The sequence below is a fragment of the Pongo abelii genome, chromosome 9 (assembly GCF_028885655.2).
Source record: "Pongo abelii isolate AG06213 chromosome 9, NHGRI_mPonAbe1-v2.0_pri, whole genome shotgun sequence".
Classification (NCBI taxonomy): Eukaryota; Metazoa; Chordata; class Mammalia; order Primates; family Hominidae; genus Pongo; species Pongo abelii.
The window spans coordinates 104,123,287-104,141,769 of record NC_071994.2 but is presented as its reverse complement, the minus strand read 5'-3'; the positions used below and the strand labels follow the sequence as shown (position 1 = coordinate 104,141,769).

The following is an 18,483-nucleotide window of genomic DNA, read 5'->3' as shown; positions in this document are numbered from 1 at the left end:
AAATATGAAATGGTGTTTGGCTTTCTTTGGGTTGTATTTGCATAAATGTGTTATTGGTATGTGTTCCAAAATTATGAGAAACTCCTATAATTCTCATATGACTTAGTGTGTTATTAATAATTACAATTGTTATGTAAAACTGTTGTATGCCACAGAAGTAATCAAAATTCCCAGTTAATTGTGGCTTTAATAGTGGCTGTACTAAAACTTTTTATCATACACAGATAATTGTTTTCTTGTTTTAATCCTCTTTAAAAGGTGGTTTATAATCAACTACAGGACTCTAACAGGTGTTCTTGAATGCAGGTTTCTAATAACTTTGGAGACTGTGTGACATTAGGATAGAGAAAAAAACTTTCAGGAATCATGGACAGCTGAAATGTCGCTGACTATCAAGTAGGACAGGAGTTAACTGCATGGAGTGAAGTAATAGAAGACTGAACTAACTTATGTGACATTTTGCTCAAAATGTTGTTGATCCTTTGTTTTGTTTTTCAGAGTCAAGGAAACTTTTTTAAAAGCTATTTACAGCTTTTAACACTTGAGTAAAGTATATTCCTGTGAACAAAATTTGGACCATACTTGTTTCTCTCTACCTGACTTCTCCATAATTTAGAAACTATTTGTAAGTTTTATTGACTTATGGCAATATAGTTATTTCCATAAGTACAATAAATCTGTTTTCATTTGTAACAGGACACAATTGGAGAAACTGGTTATTTTACCAAGGCTTTGACTTGAATGTTATGCTTTCCTTTGAGAAATAAAACTTGACTTACAGAGCCAATAAAAGCCCCTTGGGAAAACTGTCTTCATACCTTGTCTACCCTGTCCCTGTGCAAGCTTCCTGAACTGTGGTAAGTAAAGAATGTCACTTTCTGACAGACCCAGGAGCCCCAAGTTATCTTTGGACCTCAAGAGGAGAGGAATTTACCCAACTCGTAGGTAGTTGAGGGTACAAACCCATGGCTGAGCTCAGCTTTAAGAAAACATCTTATCTGAAATTCCTTATGGAAGAGAATTCCATCAAAGCCAATTTTACAAGCCTATGTGAAAAATAATTATTCTTGCTGCACTTCATACAAATAAAGTATAATAAAGCAAATTCGACTCTCATCGTTTGTCTTTAGTAAAAATGGAAGACTGGAGAGAGAAAAAAAATATGTTTCAAGAACTATGGTATACTTGTTGTTATATACTAGTCTTATCAGTTTTTTTTTTTTTTCCTGCAATTTAGGCTAACCTTGCTTATTGCTATGAACCAGCCAGCGATCTCTGACTGCAGCTCAAGAAAAACAAGAAGGATGGGTAATGTATAAATCTGAATCAATATCCTAATTCTGGGCACACATTGGAATCAGCTATCAACCCCATATCAGCTTAGTTCCACCAGTTGCCCAGTTCATGGAAAGCCTTCTTATTTAGTTTACTTGGGATAATTTCACTTATTTTGCTTTACTGTTGTGAAATATATTGCTGTTGTACTCTTTGTGTAGGAATGCAGGATAAGCTTACTGAATGTTTTCTTAAATTAAACACTTATTCATCTTCCAAATATCACCTTTTGTCAGAACTCAGAGTTATGAATGGCCTCACTATACTGACGCTTTCTGACTGAGCTCCTCTCTACCCTGAATTCAAAAGACCCTAATACTTAGGCAGAAATCTCATCGCCCTTATTCAGCATGAAGAAGTTACAGAAAGTGGATCTTTATCCTTCTGCAACCCTTAGGATTAAGGGTTCTCTTATAAAAGAGAGGGGGGATATGTCAGAGGCATTTGAACCACAGTGACTCTATCTTGAATAGGGACTGGGTAAAATAAGGCTGAGATCTACTGGGCTGCATTTCCAGGCAGTCAGTCATTCTAAGTCACCGAGAGAGAGAGGAGGTCAGCACAAATATAGATCACAAAGACCTTGCTGACAAAACAGTTTGCAGTAGAGAAACTGGCCAAAACCCACCAAAACCAAGATGGTGACAAGAGTGACCTGCGGTCATCCTCTCTGCTCATTATTCACTAATTATAATGCATTGGCATGTTAAAAGACACTGCCACCAGTGCCATGACAGTTTACAGATGCCATGGCAACATCCAGAAGTTACCCTATATGGTCTAAAAATGGGAGGAACCCTCAGCTCCAGGAATTACCCACCCCTTTTCTAGAAAACTCATGAATAATCCACCCCTTGTTTAGCATATAATCAAGAAATAACCATAAAAACAGGCAACCAGCAGCCCTTGGGGCTGCTCTGCCTATGGAATAGCCATTCTTTTATTCCTTTACTTTCTTAACAAACTTGCTTCACCTTAAAAAATATATATATGTTAAGATAAACAGCTGGTATTTATGACTCTTGCTTCAAAAGATTTGATTGCGGAATGTAGTAGAGGAATTACCTTCTAGTTCTTAACCTTCACACTCCTGCCCAATATCATGATACCTTTCCTCTTAAGTGCACAAAATGTATCATTCATATTAACCATATAAACTACAGATTATGGCAGATTTTTATCTTTAGTACTTACATTTGCCAGTCTTTCCTTATCCTAAAATATTCTATATAAACTTTTTTTTTTTTTTTGAGATGGAGTCTCGCTCTGTCACCCAGGCTGGAGTGTAGTGAAACGATCTCGGCCCACTGCAAGCTCCACTTCCTGGGTTCACGCCATTCTCCTGCCTCAGCCTCCCGAGTAGCTGGGACTACAGGTGCCCGCCACCACGCCCGGCTAATTTTTTGTATTTTTAGTAGAGACGGGGTTTCACCGTGTTAGCCAGGATAGTCTCGATCTCCTGACCTCGTGATCCGCCCGCCTTGGCCTCCCAAAGTGCTGGGATTACAGGTGTGAGCCACCGCGCCCAGCCTATAAACTTTTAATAGTAATATAAAAAAATCCCTAAAAGCTATATTACATTAAAGAGAAAAAACTAGACAACAAAATTAAAAATTAAAAGTATTTCCAAACTGCAATACAAGCTAGGTCTAGTTAAGTGTATATAGTCCCATGGACACAAAAGTGTAACAAATGAAGCTATGTGTAAACTCTGAACAACTGTATGCTAAACTGTAGAACCAAAGAAATGAGAGCCATAGCCATCAGCAATTAGTGCATAAGGCTGAAGGTTAATTTAAGGCACCTAAAGGGATATTTGGAGTAGATAGTTACTGTGAAATATCATGTAAAATAGAATTGCCAATATGTATGTACACACGCATGTATAAAAAATAATCAGGATAAATATATGAAAAGATTACATTTATAAAAATAAGTGGGCTATTAAATTCATTCATACATTAGTGTGAATTTCTTTCTCAGTTTAGATTAAGTGTCACTTAGGACTCTGAGGGAAATAAGATCTTGGTATAATGTCAGACACTATTTGTTGAATTCCCAACAGCCATCTCCCTACCCTTATTCCCTTCTAACTAAACCCCAGTTGTGTTCACATATTGATAGCAAAGGATGCAGAGCAGTGGACATAGCTGCGGGAGACGAACCACGGTTAGTCTAATCAAATTCTTCTTTGAGTAACTGGTTTAGTAGTGGGCAGATGACTCAGTTCTAGCCAATATGTTTTGATAGGATGTCTATGGAGTGGGCTTCTGGGTAAGAATTTCTCCCCCTGATTTGAAAAAATAATGCCAAGAGAAATTCTCCTTATTCCTAATTCTGTATGAGGTTATGTGAGGCTCTGATGCCTGCAGCTTTAGTAGCCATCTTTGGATGCTGAGGTTAGCTCACTGAAAAGGCAGGGAGTCTGGGACCGTGAGACTATTACTGAGCCAATGGTTAGCCAACCCTAGAACTACTTTCCTCCAGACTTCTTGTTATGAGGGATAATAAACATCTATTATATAACTCACTTTTCATTGAGTATCCTGTTACTTCAGGCAAAATATATACTATCTAACATGGGTATAAAAATCAGGTATACTTTGCAGGTTATTCCGTACATCTGTGGAAGGGCCTTAGTAACCCCGTGGTTGTATTGGGGCAGTGAATTCAGAAACCGAGGGAGCACCAGGAAGGTCAGAGAAGTGACCTCTGTATACTCCTTCTCTTGTATATCCATCAAGTCCCAAGTTACACCTGCAATTAGCCCTATGTAAATATAGAAGAAATGCCTCAAGCTAGAACCACAGATATCAAATCCTATTTCTCAAACTTGTATAGACATAAAAACTAACAACTAGCCAAATCATAGGTCTGGGTGGCCCAATATGCCCTTCTGAATGTGTTCGTATTTCTGGGTCCTCAGAGCAACTAAATGTTTCTACATAACTCCAAGAATCTTGTCAACTATCCAACACTTGGTACTGTAAAAAATAAAGAAACACAATATTTAAACTAAAAATCACACTAGATTTGATATCAGAAGCCCTAGTAGTGAGTTCTGGCTCTCCTAACAACTATTTCTAAGACAGCAAGCTTCAATTTCCTCATCTGCAAAATGGAGATAATAATACATATGTTGTGAAGTTTTATGAACATTATATATGACAGTGCAGAAAATGTAGTACAACTTGGAAAATAACATACAAAGCAAGCTGTTTAATGACATAGTACAGGCAGATGTTTGTAAAAATGAATGAATGATTCCTTAGTTCGCTATAAAAACTGAAAAGCAAACATGAAAAAACTGAATCATCTTTTCAAGTTTAAGGAAGCTTCAGGACTTTCTTTGCATGCTATGCTCACTGTCACAGTGGATAGCCAACACCAAAGAGCAGCTTGTGCCAAAATACATTTATCTGTGAAAACTACACCTATCATTGTATTCTTTTATTTCATTCTATTAATATGAAAATATACCATGTAGGCTGGGCACATTGGCTCATACCTGTAATCCCAGCACTCTGAGAGGTCAAGGTGGGTGGATCACCTGAGCCTGAGGTCAGGAGCTCAAGACCAGCCTGGCCAACATGGTGAAACCCCGTCTCTACTAAGAAAAAAAAAAAATTAGCTGGGTATGGTGGCATGCGCCTGTAGTCCCAGCTACTCGGAAGGCTGAGGCACGAGAATCATTTGAACCTAGGAGGTGGAGGTTGCAGTAGGCTGAGATCGCACCACTGCACTCCAGTCTGGGCAACAGAGTGAGATTCCATCTCAAAAAATGAAAGAAAATATACTATGTATAGTATACAGTGGAATTCATGATACCAAAATCAGATAAAGTCATTACAAGAAACGAAATCAACAGGCCAGTGTTCCTAATGAGTGGAAATTTTAAAATTCTAAACAAGCTTTTAACAAATCAAAATGCAATATATGAAAGTAACACATTATGATGAAGTGGGATTTAGCCAAAGAATACAAGGTTCATTTAACATTCAAAGCTGAAGTACTGTCATTCACCATTAACCAATTAAAAAAGAAAAACTATATGATTATCTCAACGGATGCTGAAATAACATTTGACAAAAACCTACATCTACCCCTAATAAAATTTTCAGCAAACTCAGAATAGAAGGGAATTTCTTCAACCTGAGAAGGGGTATCTATGAAAAACCTGCAGCAAACATCATGTTTAATGTTAAAAGACTGAATGGTTTCTTCCTAAAATCAACAAACTGGCAAGGATTCCCAACCTCATCACTCCAGCTAAAGATCAATTGTGTAAACACTAAGAATGCACAATATAGAAATTCAGTATAATTATAAAATGGTATCCAAAATTCCTGCCCCCCATTGTACAGTATTTGTATAATTGCCTCTCCTTGAATGTGGACTTGAATATCGATATGATCGATGTCACTTCTGTGGATAATGTTACATTTATGGCAAAAGGAAATGTGAAGATGTAACTAAGATCCCAAATCAGGTCAGGTGAGGTGGCTCATGCCTGCATATCCCAGCACTTTGGGAAGCTGAGTGGGGAGGATCACTTGAACCCAGGAGTTTGGGAGCTGCCAGGGCAACACAGCAAGACTGACCCTATCTCCATAAAAAAAAAAAATAAGAAATAAAAATTTGCCAAGCACGGTGGTGCATGCCTATAGTCCTAGCTACTTGGGAGACTGAAGCAGGAAGATCGCTTGAGCCCAGGAGCTTGAGGTTGCAATGAGCCGAGATCATGCCACTGCACTCCATCCTGGACAACAGAATGAGACTCTGCAAAAAAAAAAAAAAAAAAAATGCCAAATCAGTTTTGAATAATACGGGTATGGACATCATCTGGGAGGGTCTGACTTAATCAGGCAGAAACCCTTAAAAAGCATGAGTAAAATTGTTTCCTGCTGACCTCAAAGAAGATGAAAGTCACAAGAGTTCTACAGCTGCCAAGAACTGAACACTGCCTGCCAGTCACCTGAATAAGCCTAGATGGGCACCCTAAGCCATAGATGGCAACGCAGTGTTGGCTAATCCACTGATTGCAGCCATGTGAGCCCTAAGCATTGGATCCATCCAACCGATGCCCAGACTCCTGATCCACGGAAACTGTAAGATAATAACTGAGTGCTCTTTCAAGCTAGTAAGTTTGTGGTACTTGCTGACTCAGCAATGGAAAGCTAATATATACACCATCCAAAATACCAGCAAAAATATGAAATAATTGGAAAGAAATCTGACAAAAGATGTGAAAGACTTGTACACCGAAAGCTTGAAAACATTGCTGAGAGAAGGAGAGATATATTACCTGTATGGGTTGGAAGACTTAATTTTAGTGAGAAGCCAATTCTCTCCAAATTGATCTATAATTTTAGCTCAATCCTAATCAAAATTGCAGAAGGGTTTTTTTTGCAGATATTAACAAACTGCTTCTAACATTTACATGAAAATGCAAATGACCTAGACAAAACAATTTTGAAAAAGAAGAATAAAGTTGGAGCACTAGTACATTAAGTATCCGTGGGGGGAAGCGGGGCTCCACCCAGGAGGGAAGATGGTCTAGCCTTTAACTCTGTCCTACTGGGAAGGGAGCTAGTGGCTGAGGGCTCTTCCGTTTTGGCATTTCCATTTCTGGGGAGGGGGTTCAAAGTCACCAACAGGCCGAGAGCTGGAGTTCAGAAACAGAAGTGGGGGCCCACTGTTACCACTCTGCTTAGAAACTTTATGGGTTGCCTCTCATGCAACCTGTAGCTTCAGAGCACACCTTCGATCCCGTCTCTTCCCTCAACCAGCTGTGGGCTGCCCCTCCGCACCCCCAGGGCTGGAAGGTTAGAGGAAGAACACTATCATTTATACAGAGGGATTTAAAAAAGAACAGCTTAAAAAATTACAGCTACATCAATCAAGAAAACGTATTGACATAAAAACTGTCCAATAATACAGTTAAACGGAATGGAGGGTACAGAAACAGATCTTCACATATTTGAATAACTGATTCTCAACAAAGGTGCAAAGGCAATTAGTGAAGGGTATTCTTTTCCGCAAATGGCGCTGAAACAACTGGATATCCACATGCAAAAAAGTAAATTTTGATCTAGACCTTATACCATATTAAAAAGTAACTTTAAAATGTATCACAGATATAAATGTAAAACCTAAAACTATAAAGCCAAAAGAAAACATGACAGAAAACATTTATGACCTTGGGTTTAGCAAGGAATATTCAGTTATGACACCAAAAGCATAATTCATAAAAATGTAAATAAAGAGTTTTATCAATATTAAAAACACCTGCTCTTCAAAAGATCCTGTTAAGATAACTTTAAGACAAGCCACAGGCTAGAAGAAACTACTTTCAAATCCCATATACGACAATGGACTTCTAACAGAATTCATAAAGAACTCTGAAAATTCAACAATAACAAAACAATTCAATTTTTTTAAAAATAAGCAAACAAAAATTTGAACAGACACACAGAAGAGGAATATATAAATATCACAAATAAGCACATGAAAACATGATCAACATCATTAGTCATTAATGAAATGCACATTGAAACCATAATGAGATACCACTACCTACCTGTTAGAATTGCTAAAATTAAAAATGCTGACTATACCAATTGTTGTCCAGCTTTTGGAAGAATTAGAACTCTAATATACTGGGTGGAAATGTAAAATGATACAATCACTTTGGAAAATTGTTTGACAGTTAAATGTACATGTATTGTCTTGGTCCATTTGGGCTGCTATAACAAAATACCATAAACTAGGTAGCTTATAAACAGCAGAAACTTATTTCTCACAGTTCAGGAGGCTGGAAAGTCCACAATAAAGGTGACAGATTCAATGTCTGGTGAAGACCTGCTTTGTAGTTCCTAGATGGCAACTTCTTATTGTGTACTCACATGGTAGAAGGGGCAAGGCAGTGCTCCATGACCTAATCACTCCCCAACAGCCCCCTGCTACTAAGACTATCACATTGGTGATTAGGTTTTGACACACAGATTTGGGGAGAACACAAACACTCAGACCACAGCACCTACTAATTTATCCAGCCATTTCACTGCTAGGTATTTACCCAGAAAAAATGAAAACACATGTTCATACAAAGACTTGTACAATATTTTCATAGTAGCTCTATTTATAATACCAAAAAATTGGAAACAACTCAGATATTTATCCACAGTTAAACAGATAAACAAACTATAGTATATAAATAAAAAGAATAAAAAGAATTAACTACTGATACATACTACAATTTAGCTGAATCTCAAAATAATTATGCTGAGTGAGAGAAACCAAATGAGAAAAGCATACACTATATTATATACAATTCTAAGAAATAAAACCTAATTTATTTGGCACCTAGATCTTCATTTCTATACCAGTTTCCAATAAAAAGTCTCAAACTTCCTTGGATAAATGGCTGATTCTACGACTTGGGCCGGAAATATACAAGAAGAGCCTGTAGCATCTTCTAATACCAGAAAGTAAGAAAGTCCACACATACACACACATACACACAAGGAGCACAGGAGTCAACTGAAAAAGCTCCCAATGCCAAAAACTGGAAAAATTTGAGTAACAAAGTATTCATGAATCCATACAGATATAAAGAAAAGACTGAATAAAGAAGTAAATGGGGGAGAAGAGGCAAATCTTCCACACAGAATTCCAAATAAATTATGTAGATACTCCACTCCAAAGGAGGGCTAGCATAACTCCCTACTCCCCCACACTTCCTTAAGTGACTCATAATGATTTCCTTCCAAGGAGTACAGAGTATGCAAAAAGGGAAAAAAGAGTAACTATGCAATGGAGAAACCTGACAAACACTACTTTAGCCAGGTGATGGAGAACAACATTAACAGTCGTAAGTCATGTTATACCCTTCATATGATGTAATAAATACAGCACATTACCTCTTTGATTTCCACCCCCCCAAAACCCAAAACCCTAGTCTACTCATGAGGATACATCAAATCCCAATAGAAGGGCATCTTGCAATATACCTCACCAGTACTCCTAAGGACTATCAAGGTCATCAAATACAAGGAAAATCTGAGAAACTCTCACAGCCAAGAGGAGCACAAGACATCATAACAATTAAATGTGGTGTCCTGGATGGAATCCTAGAAAGGAAAAAGGATATTAAGTGAAAATGAGGAAAATCTAAATAAACTATGAATATTAGTTAATAACAATTTATCATTATTAGTTCATTAATTGTAACAAATGTATCCTATTAATTTAAAATGCTAACAGAGAAAATTGTACAAATGATATATGAGCATTCTCTATATTATCTGCTCAATTTTTCTGTAAATCCAAAATTGTTCCCAAAAGTAAAATCTGTTAATAAAACATCTAAAGCAAATAGACCTAAAAGGCATATGCATATGTATAATTTAATGTTTAATAAATCAGATATAAATATTTTTAAAAACCTAATATATGGTGACAGAAAGCAGATTAGTGGCTTGCCAGAAAGTGGTGATTAGTACTAGGGGAAGCGGATGGGATAGAATAGTGTGAAGGGATTTAAAAAATGGCATGAGGAAACTTTTGGAGGCAAAGGGTATGTTTATCATTTTAGTTTCACAGGTATAACAACAAATTATACAATTTAAATATATGAAGCTTATTATATGACAACTATATCTTGATAAAGTGGGTTTTTTTCCAAACTATAGAAAAAATACTTCCACATTTAAATCCTTTTCTCCAAAAACAGTCTTCAGGAATATTTGAAGCCCCATCAAACCTGAAGCCCCATCAGGTTTGAAGCCCCATCAAACCTGAATTTAATCAGTGAATTTTGTTCATTCAAAGATGCATACATTTGGGAAGTTCCTGTGCCAAAAATGCTAATCACCCAGCATTAAAATTTATGGAATAGTGGTGATTTAGGACATGCTGGACATCTTTATTGTTGTTTTCCCACTTCAAGATTTTCAATCTTTTGGAAACAACCTCCCCAGGCATTCTGACAAGGAAATTATTATAACCAACCAAAATCAAGCCAAATATAGTTTGTCAGATTTAAAATGAGGCCAAGTGCCAATTTTACAGCAGCAACCAGGAAATCAAATTACATGGCATCTGACATTTAAAATCACACTCCTAAGAAGGCTGTCATTTGATGTCTTGGGTTTGGGTTGCAGTACTTAACTTTATAATACTGGGTAACATTGTGCCTCAGTTTTCCCAACTATGAAATTAGGATAACAGTACCTATTTTGTGAGACTGTTGAAGGAATGCAGTTAACACAGGTAAAAGGCTTAGAAGACTACCTGGCAATGCTGTCCTGATTTTACAAATTCTATACATTGTGTGGCATTAGCCATCAGGAAAATATAAATAAATCAGTGAGACACCACTTCACACACTTGGGGGGCTATAACAAAAAAGGCAGATAAAAAGTGTTGTCAAAGATGTGAAGAAACTAGGACCCTTATACACTGCTGGTGGAAATGTAAGAAGTACAATCATTTGAACCATAGTCTGGCAGTTTCTCCAAAGACTACACTGAGAGTTACCATGTGACCCAGCAATTCCACTCCTGCGCATATACGCAGGAGAAAGGAAAATATATGCTGCACAAAAACTTGTACATGAATGTTCATTAGCAGGATTTTTCATGGTAGCCAAAAGGTGTAAACAACCCAAATGTCCAACAACTGATAGAGATGGATAAATAAAATGTGGTTTATCCATACAATGAAATATTATTTGTCAATAAAAAGGAGTGAAGGAGTGAAGTACTGATTCATGTGGAACATGGATGAACCTTGATACAAAATAGCCAAATCACAGGTACAAAAAGCATATTAGTGGCTGCTGGGAGATTCAGGCAGAAATGTGGAGTAACTGCTAGTGGGTATTGAGATTTTAGAGTCATACTCATGTTACAAAATTAATAGTGGTGATGGTTGCACAACTCTGAGTACATGAAAAATCAATGAATTGATACTTTGAGTGAGCTGTATGATATTGGAATTATACCTCAATAAAGCATGGTAACTGTTTTAAGATAGGCCGGAAAGAGAAAGCCTGAAAACAACAATAATGATATTAATAAATTAGTTTACTTCTCTAGTCTCATATACTTCTGTGCCCACACTTGCTCCTACTCTATTCATAACAGTCCCCTTGTAGTTGCCATATTATATCCTGCTATTTGATGCCCTGTGAACATACTATACCTGCTTCCTGGAATTATCTTTACCTTTCCTCTATCTGCCTAATTCCCACATACCTAAAATTAATCAGAGTAAACTACTTGCTAGAACAACCAACTCCAAATCCTAGTAACCTAACAGGATAAAGGTTTGTTTCTCACTTATGTAGCCCCTCCCCAGGTGATCGAGGGGTCCAGGCTCCTTACCTCTAGTGGCTCCCCCACCTCCTGAAGTCTTCTTCTGTATTCTTTATATATGGTTGAGATAAACTATGAGGCATTAGCACAGCTAGACCTTGAGGTCCTATAAGAAAATTTGCAAATCATTCACTCTGTTTTGAACAAGGTATATTTAAGATGATGTTAAAATACCCAATGGTCTTGGGTCAAATATAGTTTATGACTGTGTATCTAAAATATCCATTGCAATATTCTTCCCTTTCTCTACTAACTTCATGAATTTAGAAGGGATCCATTTTATGAGCTCAAAGACAATTACTTTTCAGACTAAGAATATTTAGGGGAAAAAGTACTGTTCAACATCTCTACTGAGAATCTTATGATGTAGCACAGGGTATAAGCTGGAGCTAAAGGAAACTTTCCTTAAAGTGCTATTTACTAAAAATTGGAACACATTCCTTAAGACAAATCGAAGTATGGCACACAACATCCAAACTTCCATCATAGATACAGAGGTGTTACCATCTCCCACTCCCAAATTTCTTTGTCACGCCGAGGATACTCAGGAGGAGCAGGACATGTTGGTTGCAGCAGGAGAAACTTGAAAGCATTCACTTTTATGGAACTCATAAGGGAGAGAATCTCTTAAAGTATTTAGAATCATCCTTGATACATTTATTATTTTAAAAGATAATGTAGCCAAATGTCTTCCTCTGTGTTAAATCTTTACAAAACTGAAATCTTAAAATGGTGACAAAAATTCTACTTCTGACAGAATCTATTCATTTTTCCAATTAGATAGGGCATAATTCTTAATTTGCAAAACAAAATGTAATATGCTTATGAGGTTCCATCCCAAAGAACCTGCTATTGAGACTAGCATTCAGAATAACGAGTGGAAATGCCAACTCCAGAGTTTCAGATCCTACCCGTAATTGGGGTAGGGAGGGGCTTTGGGCGGGGCTTCCCTAGAGGAGGAGGCGTTTTAGAAAGCTGTCTGGCCAGTCCACAGCTGTCACTAATCGGGGTAAGCCTTGTTGTATTTGCGCGTGTGGGTGGCATTCTCAATGAGAACTAGCTTCACTTGTCATTTGAGTGAAATCTACAACCCGAGGCGGCTGGTGCTCCCGCACTGCTGGGAACTGAGATCTTCGGAGATGACTGTCGCCCGCAGCAGGGAGCCAGCGGAAGCCCGACCCTTCCTGGGAATGGGCTGTACCGAGAGGTCTGACTAGCCCCAGGGTTTTAGTGAGAAGGGCAGTGGAACTCAGCGAGGGATTGAGAGCTTCACAGCATGCACGAGTTTGATGCTAGAGAAAAAGTCGGGAGATAAAGGAGCCGCGTGTCACTAAATTGCCGTCGCAGCCGCAGCCACTCAAGTGCCGGACTTGTGAGTACTCTGCGTCTCCAGTCCTCGGACAGAAGTTGGAGAACTCTCCTGGAGAACTCTCCCAGTTAGGAGACGAGATCCCTACAATCACTACTTTTTCTTGCGCTTCCCACTTGCCGCTCGCTGGGACAAACGACAGCCACCCTTCCCCTGACGACAGGATGGAGGCCAAGGGCAGGAGCTGACCAGCGCCGCCCTCCCCCGCCCCCGACCCAGGAGGTGGAGATCCCTCCGGTCCAGCCACATTCAACACCCACTTTCTCCTCCCTCTGCCCCTATATTCCCGAAACCCCCTCCTCCTTCCCTTTTCCCTCCTCCCTGGAGACGGGGGAGGAGAAAAGGGGAGTCCAGTCGTCATGACTGAGCTGAAGGCAAAGGGTCCCCGGGCTCCCCACGTGGCGGGCGGCCCACCCTCCCCCGAGGTCGGATCCCCACTGCTGTGTCGCCCAGCCGTAGGTCCGTTCCCGGGGAGCCAGACCTCGGACACCTTGCCTGAAGTTTCGGCCATACCTATCTCCCTGGACGGGCTACTCTTCCCTCGGCCCTGCCAGGGACAGGACCCCTCCGACGAAAAGACGCAGGACCAGCAGTCGCTGTCGGACGTGGAGGGCGCATATTCCAGAGCTGAAGCTAAAAGGGGTGCTGGAGGCAGCAGTTCTAGTCCCCCAGAAAAGGACAGCGGACTGCTGGACAGTGTCTTGGACACTCTGTTGGCGCCCTCAGGTCCCGGGCAGAGCCAACCCAGCCCTCCCGCCTGCGAGGTCACCAGCTCTTGGTGCCTGTTTGGCCCCGAACTTCCCGAAGATCCACCGGCTGCCCCCGCTACCCAGGGGGTGTTGTCCCCGCTCATGAGCCGGTCCGGGGGCAAGGCTGGAGACAGCTCCGGGACGGCAGCTGCCCATAAGGTGCTGCCCCGGGGCCTGTCACCATCCCGGCAGCTGCTGCTCCCGGCCTCTGGGAGCCCTCATTGGTCCGGGGCCCCAGTGAAGCCGTCTCCGCAGCCCGCTGCGGTGGAGGTTGAGGAGGAGGATGGCTCCGAGTCCGAGGACTCTGCGGGTCCGCTTCTGAAGGGCAAACCTCGGGCTCTGGGTGGCGCGGCGGCTGGAGGAGGAGCCGCAGCTGTCCCGCCGGGGGTGGCCGCAGGAGGCGTCGCCCTGGTCCCCAAGGAAGATTCCCGCTTCTCGGCGCCCAGGGTCGCCCTGGTGGAGCAGGACGCGCCGATGGCGCCCGGGCGCTCCCCGCTGGCCACCACGGTGATGGATTTCATCCACGTGCCCATCCTGCCTCTCAATCACGCCTTATTGGCAGCCCGCACTCGGCAGCTGCTGGAAGACGAGAGCTACGACGGCGGGGCCGGGGCCGCCAGCGCCTTTGCCCCGCCGCGGAGTTCACCCTCTGCCTCGTCCACCCCGGTCGCTGTCGGCGACTTCCCCGACTGCGCGTACCCGCCCGACGCCGAGCCCAAGGACGACGCGTACCCTCTCTATAGCGACTTCCAGCCGCCCGCTCTAAAGATCAAGGAGGAGGAGGAAGGCGCGGAGGCCTCCACGCGCTCCCCGCGTTCCTACCTTGTGGCCGGTGCCAACCCCGCCGCCTTCCCGGATTTCCCGTTGGGGCCACCGCCCCCGCTGCCGCCGCGAGCGCCCCCAACCAGAGCCGGGGAAGCGGCGGTGACGGCCGCACCCGCCAGTGCCTCAGTCTCGTCCGCGTCCTCCTCGGGGTCGACCCTGGAGTGCATCCTGTACAAAGCGCAGGGCGCGCCGCCCCAGCAGGGCCCGTTCGCGCCGCCGCCCTGCAAGGCTCCGGGCGTGAGCGGCTGCCTGCTCCCGCGGGACGGCCTGCCCTCCACCTCCGCCTCTGCCGCCGCCGCCGCCGCCGGGGCGGCCCCCGCGCTCTACCCTGCACTCGGCCTCAACGGGCTCCCGCAGCTCGGCTACCAGGCCGCCGTGCTCAAGGAGGGCCTGCCGCAGGTCTACCCGCCCTATCTCAACTACCTGAGGTGAGGGCCCGGGACGGGGCGCGCCCAGCGCGTCCGGGAGTAGCGGTTCCGTTGGCGGCGGCGGCCAACCCTCAGCCCCAGCCCCGGCGCACCGCTGCGCTCCCCCGGGCGGCCGGAGGGGGTGGGCAGCGGGACACAGCACAGGGGCAGTTGCCTCCCTTCTTCTTCCCTCCTCTCCTCACTCTTTTGGGGACACGAAGGTGGGCGCAGAATATACTATTTTTGGGGCGTGCCTCCGTGAAAGCTGTTTTTTTTTTTTGTTTTTTTTTTTTTAACTTTCCGAATCTTCCAGATTCCGAAGCGGAACCAACCCTGATTTAAAACGTGCAGCGTCACACTAGGTCCGCTGTAGCCCAGTGGGGCAGAAAGTGCACGGCGAGTTGGGGGCTTTATGAAATGCTTCTTTCTTAGAAGAAGGACGTTTACCAGGAGTGCCTGTCTTGGAGAGGAGTTAAGGCACGGTTCCCCCGGGAGGGGTGGGACTTGAGAGGTGGCCGGCCAGAACCGAAAGCAGCACCATCTTAGGGATTTGAACACTTTAATGGCTCAGTTTTCTTAAGAATCTCAAGATTAAAATTAAGTTCACGTGGGAAATGTTTAAACTGTGGATTTAAACACCTATCACTGCATTGCACCGTTTTCTTGTTGCTTGCGATTCACTACAACTTTTTTTTATATACAGGTTTAAAAAACACTAATTTGCATACTGAAGTAATGGAATGTAAAAAAAGAATGCTCTGTTTGGAATCTTATGTTGTGAATAGGCAAAACAGCGTCAGTGTATTGGACAATACTTTAAAATGACAAACATATACTTGTTTAAGTAAGCAATGATTACAGGGTTGTCTTTTAAAAACTCAAAACCAAAAAGCAAAGTACCATCGAACTTTTAAAGCCAAACCGTATTTGTTTTGACCCAGCATACAGACAGGAAGGACATAACATTTCATTTGTCAAAGACTAAATTGTTTCTATATAAAGAGTTTTGTAGAAAGATTTCTTTTTAACCGACTTTAGCTTTCTAGGACATAATGTTATACACTAATTATTGTTCTTTTATATTGGTGCTACTGATGAATGGCTAATCATTTACAAATGTGGTGCATCCAGTTACAGGTAGTCTGTTACCAAGTTTAGTTTGCATGTCTTTCACGTGTATATATAGAGTTCTGTTTTTAAAATCTCCTTTCACCCTGTTAATACTGGTTTAAGAAACCTTTAGTATTAGATAGTGGTGCACTTAAAAATAAATGGAGTACTTTGTTTTGCATTTCAAGGCCGGATTCAGAAGCCAGCCAGAGCCCACAATACAGCTTCGAGTCATTACCTCAGAAGATTTGTTTAATCTGTGGGGATGAAGCATCAGGCTGTCATTATGGTGTCCTTACCTGTGGGAGCTGTAAGGTCTTCTTTAAAAGGGCAATGGAAGGTAGGCTCCTTTCCCCGATCCTTTATTATTGGTTTAATTGTAAATGGAGACCATCTAATATTGTATAGATTTCAGTTATTCCTTGTTTCTTCTGAGAAATGGTGATATTTCCATATAATTTAAAATATATGATGACATTTTAACAATATGTTTTTATTTATGATACTCAAATTGAATGTGGTTGGGTACTATAATTGCATACTCTTTGACTAACACTTTCAGTATTAGATATAAGTCATAAAAATCTTGAGGACAGTTCTGCTGTTGTTCCTTAACTGCTTAGCTTTCAGGAAACAGCTTTGTTCTAATAGTACTTTTATATATCTATTATGCAGATATATATGTATGCAGTACTTTAAAATTTTGATTAAAAGAAAAATGGTAGTTGACACATATGTACATGTATGCGTATACATATTTGTACATACACGAACATATATCACAACATATATATGATGCAGTTTTCTACATGATACTGTCTTTTGACTACATGAATATTTATGTAATATTTACAAAATAGTAATTCTAAACAAATTTTTGAATTCTCTTTTTGTTCAGTATATTTTTGTAAGTGTATAAGAGGACAGGATTAAACAGTTTAAAATAAAAAATCTGGACATCACAGTAACATAATTTCTAAAGAAGTATTTTGCTTTAAGTAAAACTTTCATGTTTTTAAACTCAGTGAACTTAACATGCTTAATGATTTCAGATTTACTTGCATAGTGTGTTTCAGATTTTAACTTTCAAAGAAAATATTTTTGAATTTCTTTCTACCTAAAGTCTAAGCAGCCAAACATCTTTACATTAGAAGATAAAAATACATTGAAAGATTTCATATTTTAATACCAGCAATAAATGTATTGTATAACTATGTAAAATGAAGCTTAGGATTCCCTCTGGAGTGCTGAGATCACACCTAGACAAGGAACCAAAGATCTGAATGTTAGTTTTTTGTTTCCTGTTCTGAGGTTTTTTTTTTTTGTTGGTTTGTTTCAAGAGCCCTCTCCTTACAAGCAGAAAAGCAGGTAATAGGAAATTTCACTTTAAGGGAGCTTTCAAAGGAGTTCTTCATAACAAATATTTGCTTCGTGTATTTTTAGAACATGATTTTTTTCACACAAAAGATGAATGTATTTTACTGATGTTGAACATATTCAGCTTTAGGGGGTTTGATTGCTTTTTAAACTAATCGAGGCAGTGTTAAAAGTGGTACTTGAGAAAATAGGGCAACTGAGAGTGGCTCTTACCCATTGACATAATTTATTTACAGTTACAGTTGGAAGTTCTTTGTGTGGAAAAGTCAGTTTTCCAATGGGTAATTGGAGTTACCTTTTTTATCTGACTTTGGTTCTGGTTTCTGAAACATTCCCTTCTGCATTAATATGATTTCCTCTATTCTTAAAGTCTCCTAAGGATAGTATAATTTTATAAGTGAATGACTCCCTTAGAATCCTCTGAAGGCCAATTTGTCCTACCCCAGCTCCTTCTTTTGAAAGATAAGCAAATCTCAAAGACATAAATATGAGTTTCCAAAGGTCACAAAACTAGTTAGTAGCTGATTGTTAGTAAACATAGGTTAAATATTTTTACATCGCAGCGCTTGTAAATCAGAGATGATATGCAAAACTAGATATATAAACTGTTTGATTCACAGAAGTTATTTCATAAAGTGCATATGTAGAACAAAGAGCACCCTAACTAAAATACAAATGCTTTCTCATCATTTTGTTAGAATAGCATCCAAAACTGTAGAGGAAGTCTTTCCAAATGTACTCTTAGAAAGCATTTGTTGGACTCTGGCTGTTGGCATGGTCCTATAGTCTTGAGTACTAGAAGTGAAGCACCTTTATTTAGCAACAATTACAAAGAGTTGCTTAAGATTGATGCAGATAAATCATTCATGAAACTAGAACAAGATTATGAACTACATTAGTAAGTTCATTCAGCAATTTATGCCAAAGATACC

The 18,483-nt window shown here is 40.8% G+C and overlaps 1 protein-coding gene and 1 long non-coding RNA gene across 6 annotated transcripts in view; one reads left to right on the top strand and one right to left on the bottom strand.

The window, feature by feature from the left end:
- LOC112135513 (uncharacterized) overlaps positions 1–14,768 on the bottom strand; it is a 67,200-nt gene extending 52,432 nt beyond the window's left edge. For 3 of the 5 annotated variants that reach the window (XR_008511334.2, XR_008511333.2, XR_002916800.3), the window contains exons 1-3: positions 14,655–14,768; positions 11,724–11,820; positions 9,353–9,467 (exon numbers count right to left, since the gene is read on the bottom strand). This is a non-coding gene — a long non-coding RNA (uncharacterized LOC112135513). Of the gene's footprint in view, positions 1–4,534; positions 6,115–9,347; positions 9,468–11,723; positions 11,821–14,654 lie in introns of those variants that run through there. The other 2 variants (XR_008511335.2, XR_010135535.1) reach the window with 2 other exon arrangements.
- PGR (progesterone receptor) overlaps positions 12,679–18,483 on the top strand; it is a 99,705-nt gene continuing 93,900 nt past the window's right edge. The window contains exons 1-2 of the mRNA XM_002822387.5: positions 12,679–15,085; positions 16,363–16,514. Of these exons, the coding sequence (XP_002822433.2) occupies positions 13,443–15,085; positions 16,363–16,514 (1,795 nt within the window). The 5' untranslated portion in view covers positions 12,679–13,442. The remainder of the gene's footprint in view (positions 15,086–16,362; positions 16,515–18,483) is intronic.